Raw genomic sequence first — 13,718 nt, 5'->3', positions numbered from 1 at the left:
CATTCCCAAAATTTAATATAAAGAAAGATCTTGTCAGCTGGACTGATAATGTGGAGGACACAAGTCAGTCATATACCCTCTAACCCAGTTATCAGATCTCTGATGGTTCTTTCATGGAAAAGCAGCAAAGGCTAGAGTTGTAGAGAGGACACTTACTGCTGAGGATGTAGAGAAGACCGGGGGGAAGGGTATGCCTGTGTCCAAGGGGGTTTGAGGAAGCTTTCCGGGCCCGGAGTGGAGGAGGTCTCGAAGGCTAGAGCCTTCAGTTTTGTTGTTGGAGGCAGTGGGACCCAGTAACAGACTGTTAAAAAGCTTTGGAGTCAACGGAGAGACCTTTGCAGTGGAGTTGAATGAGTCCAGCCCAAAGGGTGAATGAGACTCTTTATTGAGCACCGACCTCAGGGACCCTGCTTCTGTAAGAACATAACCAGGAATAGCATTAGGCACAAGGAATACCCAGCAGGCAACTGACTCCTAAAAATCAGCCAAGTGGGAAAGAGGAAAGACTTTCCCCTCCCCTGCCCCCCAAACTACGTACGGTTTGTCTGGGCCAAGCCTGACGAGCTATGACTATGGCAGGTCTCATGGCCAAGGAGAAGCTCTCCTACTTCTTCCTTTCTTTTCCAGATCTGGATTTCAAACTTCCTTTTGTTCCCATCCATCTTTCGTCTCCCTCACTTTCTAAGACAGTGTTGCTTCAAGTGGGTCTCCAGAATACTTGTATTAGAACCACCTGGAGTGCTTGTTAAAAATGGAGATTCTTGGTCTTACTCCAAGAGATTTTCACTTAATAGTTCTGGTGGGGCACAGGAATCTGCATTTTTAACGATTCCCCAGGTGATTTTGTGCCCACTGAAAACCAAGTGTAGCCCTCCTGGCTAGTAATACTGGCTATCAGGGCCATTTGGGAAGCTTGTTAAAAACCTTATATTGATTCTGACTAAAGAGGTTTGGGGTAGAACCCAGGCATGTGCCTTTTTTAGAAAGCTCCACTTCTAGAAAGAAGTGGAAAGAGATTCCCTCATTTTACATGATCAGCCAGAGAAAGCAAGTGGCATGTTTCAAAAATGTGGATGGTAATGTGTGAGTTTGAAGAATCCCAGAATAACTCAAGTGTTCCACCCACAGGCAGGGCAGAGGCTTGTGTTAATCTCACCTTTTGTTTCTTCCTTAGCCTTCTGAGTTGCTAAATCCGCCAACCAGTGCAGGGCAGAGGAAGGTGGGCCTGTGTCAGGGCAAGGGGGCCTGATGGCTTTTAGCTCACTATTGCTATTTGACGCCGAACTGTCTGCTTTCAGAGGCTCGTCAGATCTGATGTCAGTACTGTCGGCTTTGGCAACATGGTCAGTCTCTGGTTGTGTTACCGATGCAGTTCCTCCTCCACCTGAGAAGGTGGTTTCATTTCCAGAAGAGGCACTAGGGTTTATGCTAGGAAGCTATAGCACAGAACGCCAACATGGTTAACGTGTTGTCCTTGTGTAGAAAAAATACAATGCAAATAGTAATGACAGCTGATGCTAAACAGGTCTGGGAAAGCAACTGTCCCATAAACTGCTATTTCACTCATTCATTAATTTAACATATATTTGAGTCCTACAATGTGACAGAAACTATGCTAGGTTCTGTGGAAAGAGCAGTGAACAAGACTTGAAAATAAAACAGTGTTTTTGTTTGGCATGCCTGAGGCTCAAATTCTGCACTGGCAAATTGGTGATTAGAACTTGACCGCATAGAGCTGTTCTGAGGATTAAATGAGATAGGACTGATATATGCAAAGAGCTCAGAATAGTGTCTGGCACACATAAATGCTCAATAAAATGGTTATTATTCTATTATTGAATTTTCCAGATGATTTGCTCTAATATGTCAACTCTACTGAAAAGATATTTTGAGATCTCTCAGCATTAATCCCTGTACCTCTTATTGATCATGTGTAGCATTCCTGGAAAGCCCTCCGAATGTAAGAGGTGTGTGTGTGGTTTTTTTATTTTTTTAAAATAGCCTCTTATTCAAAATAGTCACCATCACACCAGAATGACCTCCACCTCTGACAAAGCAATGAGAAAATCACTGCCTCTCTGTGAAGGCTTAGGACTGCTTTCAGGGTAGAATGATCCCAGATCAGCAGGCTAATATTCATACTTCTTTCCTCAGTACCTAACATGACAAGGCAGGGACCATGCACACAAATAGGACTGTATTCCTAATTACCTTTTCTGTACTCTTCACCTACACAAGGAACCTGAGGTACAAATCTTGACAAGATGCAAAGAATCTCTTTGTGCTATTTATCAAACAAGCCTGAACTGGTTTTAAAGACACATGAAGAGAAACTCATACCAGTCAGGGGGAATTTAAATCCCTTGAGTAACTTCTGGGGCTCTCTCTAGACAGGCCTCCCCATCCCCTAATTCCCCAGGAATCTGACAGTAGCCTGGGACAACAGAGGTGAAAATGAGGCACTTCCTGGTACAAAGAACTTGAGTTTCTCTCAGCTGTACCTATACACACCACTTTACCTGTGACATCCCATTAGTGACAGCAGGTCTCAACACAGATTTGTTCTGCCGGCTAATACAAGGGCAGTTTGCTTTAATTCCCCACTTGCCCCGGGCAGCATGTACCATGTCTCCAATATTGTAAAGAGCTGGAAAAAAAATAACAATTAACCTTAAAATAATTGTATGTGCCAGGTATTGTGCTAAAGACCTTATTTACATTATCTCTCTCAAGCTTTACCACAAGTCAATGAGGTAGCAGCTTGTACCCTCAATTTTTTTTTAAAGTTATTTTTTTTTTAATTTTATTTATTTTTTATTTTTGGGTGCGTTGGGTCTTCGTTGCTGTGTGTGGGCTTTCTCTGGTTGCAGTGAGTGGGGGCTACTCTTCGTTGCGGTGTGCGGGCTTCTCATTGCAGTGGCTTCTCTTGTGGAGCACGGGCTCTAGGCGCGTGGGCTTCAGTAGTTGTGGCACGCGGGCTCAGTAGTTGTGGCTCGCGGGCTCTAGAGTACAGGCTCAGTAGTTGTGGCGCATGGGTTTAGTTGCTCCACGGCATGTGGGATCTTCCCGGACCAGGGCTTGAACTCTTGTCCCCTGCATTGGCAGGCGGATTCTTAACCACTGCGCCACCAGGGAAGCCCAGTACCCTCAATTTTTGATGATGAAACTGAGACTCAGAGAAGTTAGGTTATTTGCTTAAGTACATAAAGTTGGTAAATGAAAGTACCGAGACTTTAACCCATGTCTATCTAGCACTAAAGTTCTGTGCACGCTTAACCACTAAGCTACACTCCCTCCCTCCTCTAGTAAACGTTAACAAGGTGTCCTTTAGCAGAAACTCTAGGGGTAGATTCCCTGTTGTTCAAGCGTATGTAAACATTTTGAATTGTATACTTGAGATTTACTGTAAGTTATACCTAAAAAAAAAAATAGACCAATGTAAACTTTACACAAACATTTAACCAATGCTTAGATCAGCAGGGAGCAGGCCTCTGACCACTGCACTCAGGGAGCTCTTCTGTTCAGATGCACTGGGTTATAAAGATCCAGGGGATGGCTCCCCAAAGTGGAGAAGAATATAGGCAGAGGATTCACCAACTTCAGTGTGTGTATGTTAATGGAACTGTGGAAGCTGGAAACAGTCTATCTGGAGGAATCAATGAAGTAAGCTGCCACAAGACCATTCATTCCTACTGTTAAGCTGCCTTCTTCATGGATTCAAGAGCTTTGATTAGCTTCAGCTGGATTTTTATAAACCTAGAACCAAAGGTCTTTCTGGAAGCCAGGGGACTGGCTTTTTCTTTCTTTCTTTTTTTTTTTTGCTGGGCCACACGGCTTATGAGATCTTAGTTTCCCGACCAGGGACTAAACCCGGGCCCTCAGCAGTGAGAGCACAGCGTCTTAACCACTGGACCACCAGGGAATTCCCAGACTGACTTTTGCTATTCTGGTCCTGCCGACCATAGGAATGTAAAATGACATGTGAAAAGCAACCAACCCCTCCACCCAGAAAGGTGAGGCGAAGTGGGTGCAGTGGCTGCATACAATCTAACATTTCTGAAGATTCAAATTCTCAGGGAAATCTAGTGAGGCTTAAAAAGAGTCAAGCTGAGATAAACCATTTTACCAAATATTATGGTGTGTAAATTACAGCTCAATTAAAAACATCTTTTTTCCCCCACCAAATCTAAAAAAGGAATTCCTTTACCTGTGCCAGGGATGATCTGTGTGGGCATGAGATTCTCTGGTTCATGGGACTGCCCCTTTGCACACTTCAACCAGGAGAAAACCTCTTCATCACCTATCTCTTCTGTCTCTGAAACAGAAACAAAATGACTTTACTTATTTTATGAGGGTCACAAGATGTATCTCTCTCAGTAAGTCAGAGTTTCAGACTTTACAGGCCAATTTTTTCATGGGTCAAAGAAGATAACAGCTAACTTTAAAAAATACTGCTACACTGAGTTATAATTTACATAAAATTAATTCAACAATTTAAAGTGTACACTTCAATGAATTTAGACAAATGTATATAGTTGTAGAAACAGTACTACATTCAGGATTTGGAACTTTTCTATCCCTTCATAAAGTTCCCTTCAGCACTTTACAGTCAATACCGTTTCCTCAACCCCTGGCCACCAACAACCAACTTTCTAACACTAAAATTTTGCTTCTTCTAGAATTTCATATCACTGGAAACATATGGTATGTCATTTGTCATTTGTGTTGGGCTTCTTTCATTTAGCAGTGATTTTCAGATTCATCCATATTGTTGCATTTATCAGTAATTCATATCTTTTTATGTCTGAGTGCTGTTCCATAGTATGGATGTACCTTATTGTGTTTACCTACTTATCAGCTGGTAAATAGTTGGATTGTTTCCCATTATTGGCTATTATGAATAAAGTGCTACAAACATTCAAGTACAAGCCTTTGTGTGGACATATTTTCATTTCTCTTGGAAATACCTAGAAGTGGAATGCTAGTTTATGTCTAAATTTATAAAGAAATGGCTATACTGTTTTCCAAAGTGATGGTACCAAATTGCATTACTATCAGCCATGTTTAATAAGTTTTAGTTGCTCCATATCCTTGACAGCACTTTTGTACTCTCAGTTTTAAAAATTTTAGCCATCCTAGTGGGGTTGGTGGTTTCTCATTATGGTTTTAATTTGTATTTCCCTAGTAAGTAATGATAGCTTTTTCCCATGTGTTTATTTTCCATTGATCTATCTTCTTTGATGAAGTACCTGTTCAAATATTTTGCCCATTTAAAAACTGGGTTTTGGTGGGGACTTCCCTGGTGGCACAGTGGTTAAGAATCCACCTGCCAACGCAGGGGACACGAGTTTGAGCCCTGGTCCAGGAAGATCCCACATGCTGCAGAGCAACTAAGCCCATGCACCACAACTACTGAGCCCGCGTGCCACAGCTACTGAAGCCCACATACCTAGAGCCTGTGCTCCGCAACAAGAGAAGCCACCGCAATGAGAAGCCCGTGCACCGCAACGAAGAGTAGCCCCCGCTCTCCGCAGCTAGAGAAAGCCTGAGAGCAGCAACAAAGACCCAACTCAGCCAAAAATAAATAAATTTAAAAATTAAAAAAAAAACAACTGGGTTTTTTGTCTTCTTGTTATTGAATTTTAAGAGGTCTTTATTATGGATGCAAGTTCTTTAGCAAATATGTGATCAGCAAATCTTTTCTCCCACTATGTGGCTTGCCTTTTCATTTACTTAATGTCTTTCGAAGAGCAGTTTTCAAATTTGATATTAATGTTTCTTTTGTTTTTTTGTGTCTTAGCTAAGAAATATTTATCTAACCCAAGGACACAAAGGTCTTCTATTTTTTTCCTAGAGGTTTTAGAGTTTTAACTTTTATGTTTGGGTCTATGATTTATTAGAGTTCATTTTTTGTATATAATGTGAATAAAAATAGTTCATTTGATTATTTGAATATGTATATACAGTTATTTAAGTACCATTTGTGAAAGGACTATCTTTTCCCATTCAATTAGCTTGGCACCTTTGCAGCTAATCAGTTGAATGTATATGAGTGGGTTTACTTCTAGACTCTGTTCTGTTGTGCTAACCATAGTGTCTTGATTACTGTAGCTTTATACAAAGTCTTAAAATGAAACAGTATAAATCCTCCAACTTCATTCTTCTTTTTCAAAATTTTGGTTATTCTAGGTAATTTGTATTTCATATAAATTTTAGAAACAACTTGTCAATTTCTACAAAAAGGCCTATTGGGATTTTCATTGGAATTGCACTTAATTATAGATCAATTTGGAAGAACTGACATCTTAATATTCAATCTTCTATCCGTGAATACAGTACATCTCTCCATTTATTTTTTATTTTTTTGTGGTCCGCGGGCCCCTCTCCCGTTGCGGAGCACACGCTCCGTTCGCGCCGGCTCAGCGGCCATGGCTCACGGGCCCAGTCGCTCCGCGGCATGTGGGATCCTCCCGGAACGGGGCACGAACCCACGTCCCCTGCATCGGCAGGCGGACTCTCAACCACTGCGCCACCAGGGAAGCCCCGGTGTGGTTTTCTTAACGTATTTTCTGTTTGAGGATTATTGTTGGATTTGTGGTGTTATAGCTTTTTCATCAAATTTGGAAAATTTTTGGCTTTATTTGTTCAAATATTTTTTCTGTCTCTGCCCTCCTGCCCTCTTTCTGGAACTCCATTTATAAGTTTTGGAGACTGCCCAATATATCCTGTAGTTCAACAAGCCACTCTTCAACTTATAAATTTCTTTCTTCTCTCTGTGCTTAGTTTTTATAGTTTCTATTGCTGTCTTCAAGCTCACTGTTTCTTCTGCAGTATCTAATCTGCCACCTAGTGTATTTTTGGGGGGGAGATATTTTTCATCTCAAGAAGTTTCATTTGGGTCTTTTACAGGTCTTCTGTTTTTCTCATTGTGTTTTCCTTTATGTCCAAGCATATTTAAAAGTTTTATAATAGCTGTTTTAGGTCCTTGTACAATAATTTCATCACTACTGTCATTTCTGGATTTGTTCTACAGATCGTTTTTTTTTTCTTTTTTCCAGATTATTGGTCATATTATTCTGCTTTTCTGTATACCTGACCATTCTTCACTGAATGCAGAGCTTTGTGAGTATTATGTTCAGAGTACTGGATTTTGTTGTAATCCTTTAAAGAATGTTTGGTTTTTTAGTGTGGCAAGTAACACTAGTGTGGCATGTAACAAGTTACATCTACAAGTAACTTGTAGATGAATTTGATCCTTCCAAGGCTTGCTTTACACTTCATTATGGCAGCTCCAGAGCAGCCTGTATTCTGGGACAACATTAGTCTTACTACTAAGGGTGTGACTCTTTTGAACTCTATCCAGTGTCTCTCCACTCTGGCTGGTGGGAATACAAACTGTCAGTTCTGTATACTACTCAGTTGATTGCCTTGAGGAAAGTTTCACCTTATGCATGTGCAGATCACTATAAGACAAAAAAAATTTAGACGATTTCTCCACAGATCTCTGGTGTTCTCTCTGTGTAGTTGTAACCTCTTTAGTACACTACCTTACTCTTTGCAGATTCTGATCTCTGTCTCAACTGATGAGATTGCCAAACTCTATTTTAGTTGCCTTTCCCTGTGGTACAGGATGGAAACTGCCTCCAAGCAGTAAACTGGGACAACTGTAAGATTCACCTTGTTTCTTCCCTTTTCTTAGGGAACACAGACTCAAACTGCCTGCTCTCTAATATCTGAAATTGTGGTTTCATATATTTTGTCTGGTTTCCTTGTTGTTTATGGCAGGAGGGCAATTTGTGCAGAAGTTTATCTTTCATGGGCGAAAATGGAAAATCTTAGCTCCATTAATATGTAGAACCTAGTGGATGTCAGGCCCTGTGTTAACCACTTTACATACATCATCTCATTTAATCCTCAAAACAATGCTGTGGGGGACATACTCATATTATCTTTGTTTTATAGACAAGGAAACTGAGGTTCTGAGGGTTTAAGTAGCTAACCCAAGATACCATGGTTGGTATAATAATGTGTGCAAGTAGGATTCAGATCCCAGTAGCCTAAGCTCTAAAACCACCGTTACAATGGTTACACTGTATCTTAGAAGAGGGAAGAATGAGGAAGTGGTGGGCAATAAGGTAAAGCAAAAACAAAGTGAAGCAAAGGATTTGAATAGACATTTTTCCAAAGAAGATAAACATAGGGCCAATAAGCATATGAAAAGATGCTCAACATCAGTAGTTATCTGGGAAATGCAAGTCAAAACCATACTGTGAGGGACTTCCCTGGTGGTGCAGTGGTTAAGAATCTACCTGCCAATGCAGGGGACATGGGTTCGAGCCCTGGTCCAGGAAGATCCCACATGCCATGGAGCAACTAAGCCTGTGCGCTGCAACTACTGAGCCTGTGCTCCAGAGCCCGCAAGCCATAACTACTGAAGCCCACGCTCCACAACTACTGAAGCCTGCGCGCCTAGAGCCCATGATCCGCAACAAGAGAAGCGACCACAATGAGAAGCCCGCGCACCACAACAAAGAGTAGCCCCCACTCGCCGCAACTAGAGAAAGCCCGTGTGCAGCAATGAAGACCCAATGCGCCATAAATAAATAAATAAATAAATAAATTTATTAAAAACACACACACACACACACAATGATATACTACTTCATAGCCACTATGATGGCTACAATTAAAGACATTTAATAACAAGTGTTGACAAGGATGTGGAAAAACTGAAATCCTCATACATTGCTGGTGGAATTATAAAATGGTGCAGCTACTTTGGAATACAGTTTGGCAGTTTCTGAAAGGGTTAAAAATAGAACTGCCATATGCCCCATCAGTTCCACTGCTAGGTATATCCTCAAAAAAAATGAAAACATATGTTCACACAAAAACTTGTACACAAATGTTCCTAGTGGCATTATTCATAACAGCCCAAAGTAGAAACAACCTACATGTCCATCGACTGATGAATGGATGAAGAAAATGTAGTATATCACACAATGGAATATTACCTGGCAATACAAAGGAATGAATTAGGTGCTATAACATGGATGAAACTTTGAAACAGTATGCTAAGTGAAAGAGGCCAGTCACAGAAGGCCAAATATTGTATGATTCCATTTATATGACATGCATAGAATAGGCAAATCTATATAGACAGTATGTAGATTAGTGGTTACCAAGGTCTAAGGAGGGGGAGGAATGGGGAGTGACAGCTAATGGGTGTGAAGTTTCTTTTTGGAGCAGTGAAAATGAAATTACTATATAACCTTGAGAATATACTATACTATGGTGATGATTATATAACCTTGAGAAGATACTAAAAACCTTTGAACTGTACACTTTAAAAGGGTGAATTTTACAGCATATGAATTATATCTCAAAAAAAGATGTTATTAAAAAAACAAAACCAGGGAAGACAAAGATTTACTCTTGGCTTGTTTTAACCTTCCCAGTCAGGCTGGAGTGTTGGCAATTTTAAGACCTCACAATGTGACAAAACATAAATGAAGCTAAACAGCTAAAGAGGAGGCGCAAACCCATTTCTGCTTCAATTTCCAAGTCCACACCTCCACTGACAGTTTACCTTTAGAACTACACAGGACAACATTTGCTCACCACTGCGTGGTCGGCTTTTCCTGAGCCTGTAACAGTCAAGGCAGACCCCAAATCCGCATTTGCGACAAACCCAGTGGATGTTGAAGAGAGTTGTTTCACATACATCACACATCTCCCGTACACCACGCACTGCTCGCTTCCATGCCACTTTCTCTGGTGGAAAAAGAGGAATACTGTTGGCACTGACCATCCTGAGCAACAGCAAAAGATCCCAGACCCACTGATTTCTACTCAAGTGTTTTGTCTAGCAATTAAACTCAAAGGTTCATGAAGTCTGTATTTCTATAATTGTAAGAGAAACAAAATACATGGAATTTCTAATATTTCTGAACAAGTGTCAATGAGAATGAATGCCACGTGTTGTCATTTAAGATACTATAAAATTTTCAATTTGGGGAATTTTGAAACAAGAGGATTCTTTTCTTAAAGTGTAGGGCATAATTTCATAGTATAATATTCCTTGGTCTAGAAATAGGGTACAGTATCTCATAGACATGGAAATATCATAAATGTCTGAAAAATGTGGGTTCTAGGTATGAAACACAACAACCAGTAGCACTTCATCTATTCACAAACCATCAAGTATCACTTACTAACACAAATTAGTTCAAAGCAAACTGAAAATATTCGGCGTGAATCAAACCCAAACAGGGATCAAAATGCAAATTATGACAACTGTGCTACAACAATGAAAGACAAACAGGGAAGGAATTTTTAGTTTTTTAACTGCCAAAGACTAAAAGAATGAGGACTGTTGGATACAGGTGTGGCTTCAGCTATTTAGTTTACTACAAAGAGAAGTTTTATCGGCCTTAATTCATCCATAGAAAATGCCACCTGCCACTCCTTCCACACCTCCCTTTAAGCAAAAGAAAATGAGTTTCCAACTAGAACTGACTGGAAGACAAGCAAGAGGGTGCCTTACGGTGTGGCTCCACCATCATCATGGCCTCCTTCTCAGACATCACAAGCTGGCAGAACTGGTCTCCAACGTTGGCAAGAATGTATTTTGAGGTTTCGAGGTCTATTCCTTCTGCTAGGGAGGAAGAGGGAATCCACAGGTTCATGGCATCAGGGTCACTTTGCTGGGGACTCAGAAACCCCTCCACTCGGAGTACCCCCTTTCGAGTGAAGATCAACCTGAGACAGGAAGGTACACAGTCAAATACATAGTAAATAGCAGCAACCATGCAAACCAACACACACTTAAAATCCTAGGACCTAAAAGAAATTAAATGACACATAACAGGAATCAGACTGAGTTCAGAAATTTCACTGTATTAGACCAACACAGTATGCACTAATAGGAAGGCTTGTTCACACCTAGTAGGTCTGGGTTCTTTAAAAAGCTGTCCCCAGAAATGTCCACCAGTTTCTCCAACCACCTGTTCCACACCAGCACCCACAGCACTGAATCTGACCAGAGAAAAATACAGAGCTATGCTCACTGTCACACTTGAAATTCATGTCTACTCACGTGAACCCTTAATATTGCCTGGCAGCCACAATACAGTTTCCTAGCGTGCTCCCTCTCCTAGATGCCTATTTAATATCTTCTCCTTCCTTTTTAAACCTCCGGTATTACTTTCCCCACAAGGACCTTGCTAAGTATTTCACTGAAAAAATTCCGCAAGGAGCCAGAAGAGAATTCCCACAAGCTCCCACCACCACGCTACCACACGTTCTTGTCACTGGCCCCATGTACTCCATTTCATCTTCTGCTACTATGGATGAACTAGGTACCAGTGAAGACCAACCTCTCCACCAATGTTCTACATCCTATCCTCTTGCATAGGCATCCCTCCACTAATTCTCTCTTCCACATCATCTATTTTCCTCTCTACTGAATCATACTTGTCAGTATTTGAACATGCTATCTCAAAAATCCCCTTGATCCCACACCCACCTCCTCCATTTATGTTTGTAAGAGCAGTTTCCTTTTTTTTTTTTTTTTTTTTGCGGTACGCGGGCCTCTCACTGTTGTGGCCTCTCCCGTTGCGGAGCACAGGCTCCGGACGCGCAGGCTCAGCGGCCATGGCTCACAGGCCCAGCCACTCCACGGCATGTGGGATCTTCCCGGACCAGGGCACGAACCCGTGTCCCCTGCATCGGCAGGCGGACTCTCAACCACTGCGCCACCAGGGAAGCCCCCAAAACTGTTTTTGACAAGGTCATTCCCCCTTGTTAAATCCAATGGTCATTTTCAGTCCTTAACTGACCCCACCCAATCACCAACATTTGCCAGAGTTCATAATTCCTTCCCGGAAATACTTTCTTCAGTTGTCTGCCAGGATACCTCACTGGCTGTTCTTTCTCAGCCTCCTTTACTAGTTCCTCTTCATCTTTCCCATCTCTAAATGCTGGAGAGCTTCAGAACTCAGTCCTTGGACTACTTCTTTTCTCTGCCTAGACTTTGACTCCTTAAGTGATCTCAGTTAGACTCACAGCTTTAAATACCCAGTAACATCCACGTTTTTATCTCCAGCTTGGACTTCTTCCCTCAACTCTGGAGTTGTATATCCAGCTGCTCTTTCTTTCTTCTTTTTTTTTCTTTTTGGGCGCACCATGCAGCTGTGGGATCTTAATTCCTTGACCAGGGATTGAATCCGGGCCCTTGGTAATGAGAAGGCAGAGTCCTAACCATGGGACCACCAGGGAATTCCCCAGCTGCCCTTTCAACATCTCTACTTGGAAATCTAATAGGAATCTCTAATTTAACATATCTAAATTAAAACTCCTGCACTTCCTTGGTGGCGCAGTGGTTAAGAATCCTCCTGCCAATACAGGGGACATCGGTTCGATCCCTGGTCCAGGCAGACCCCACATACCGCGGAACAACTAAGCCTGTGAGACACAACTACTGAGCCCACGCACCACAACTACTGAAGCCACGTGCTGCAACTACTGAAGCCCATGCACCTAGAGCCCATGCTCCACAACAAGAGAAGCCACCACAATGAGAAGCCCGCACACCGCAACAAAGACCCAACACAACCCAAAATAAAAAAATAAAAATAAATCAACTAATTAAAACTCCCCATTTTCCTCCTCAAACCCACTTTTCCCTAAGAAATCACCTTACCAGCAAATGGCAATTCCATTCTTCCAGTTTTCAGGCCAGAAGCCATAAAATCATCTTTGACTCTTCTTTCATAACCCACATGCAATCCATCAGAAAATCATGTGGCTCTACCTTCAAAATATATCCTTAATTTAACCACTTCTCATCACCTCTATTAATACCTCCCTACACTAAGCCACCATCATTTCTCACCTGGGTAATTCCAATATTCTCCTAATTTCTCCCTGCTTTTGCCTCAATATAATCTACTCTCAAGAAGGTAGTCACAGTGATCCTTTAAAACATTCATCAGTGTTACTCATCAGCTCAAAATCTCCAACAACTGCTTCTTCAGCATAAAAGCCAGGGCCCTTAAGAGTAGCCCTTTACAATCTGGACCTATCATTAACTCTTTGACTTCACTCTTTTCCCCCCCTTGCTTACCCTCTTTTACCCACCCTAGCTCCATGAACACATTAGAAATATTCCAGTCTCAAGACAGTTGCTGTTGCTGTGCCCTCTATCTCGAATACTCGTCTCCCAGAAAAATGCGTGGCTCACTCCCCTCACCTCCTTCAGGTCTTTACTCAAAACTCACTTTCTCAAGTTATCCTTTTTTTTTTTTGGCCTTGCCACATGGCATGTGGGATCTTAGTTCCCCAACCAGGTATCGAACCTGTGCTCCCTGCAGTGGAAGCGAGGAGTCCTAACCACTGGACCACCAGGGAATTCCCCCATCAAGCCATCCTATTTAACTGTAGCTTCCTCCAATAAAGATATAAAAATAGGGCTTCCCTGGTGGCACAGTGGTTGAGAGTCCGCCTGCCGATGCAGGGGACACGAGTTTGTGCCCCGGTCCGGGAGGATCCCACATGCCGTGGAGCGGCTGGGCCCATGAGCCATGGCCGCTGAGCCTGCGTGTCCGGAGCCTGTGGTCCGCAACGGGAGAGGGCCACAAGAGTGAGAGGCCCGCGTACCGCAAAAAAAAAAGATATAAAAATAAATAAATAAACTGTAGACTCTCTAGCCTCCCCAC

At 42.0% G+C, this 13,718-nt stretch overlaps 1 protein-coding gene across 3 annotated transcripts in view; it reads right to left on the bottom strand.

Annotated features, from left to right (window-relative positions):
- Positions 1 to 13,718, bottom strand: part of KDM3B (lysine demethylase 3B) — a 58,729-nt gene that overhangs the window by 11,846 nt on the left and 33,165 nt on the right. For 2 of the 3 annotated variants that reach the window (XM_060143682.1, XM_060143684.1), the window contains 6 exons: positions 10,547 to 10,761; positions 9,622 to 9,774; positions 4,208 to 4,315; positions 2,520 to 2,647; positions 1,157 to 1,436; positions 157 to 413 (listed from right to left, as the gene is read on the bottom strand). In XM_060143682.1, the coding sequence (XP_059999665.1) occupies positions 157 to 413; positions 1,157 to 1,436; positions 2,520 to 2,647; positions 4,208 to 4,315; positions 9,622 to 9,774; positions 10,547 to 10,761 (1,141 nt within the window). The remainder of the gene's footprint in view (positions 1 to 156; positions 414 to 1,156; positions 1,437 to 2,519; positions 2,648 to 4,207; positions 4,316 to 9,621; positions 9,775 to 10,546; positions 10,762 to 13,718) is intronic. The other variant, XM_060143683.1, reaches the window with a different exon arrangement.

Source organism: Lagenorhynchus albirostris, chromosome 3 (assembly GCF_949774975.1).
Source record: "Lagenorhynchus albirostris chromosome 3, mLagAlb1.1, whole genome shotgun sequence".
Lineage (NCBI taxonomy): Eukaryota > Metazoa > Chordata > Mammalia > Artiodactyla > Delphinidae > Lagenorhynchus > Lagenorhynchus albirostris.
Note: the sequence above shows the minus strand (reverse complement) of the source record. Positions and strands in the feature narration are given on the sequence as shown.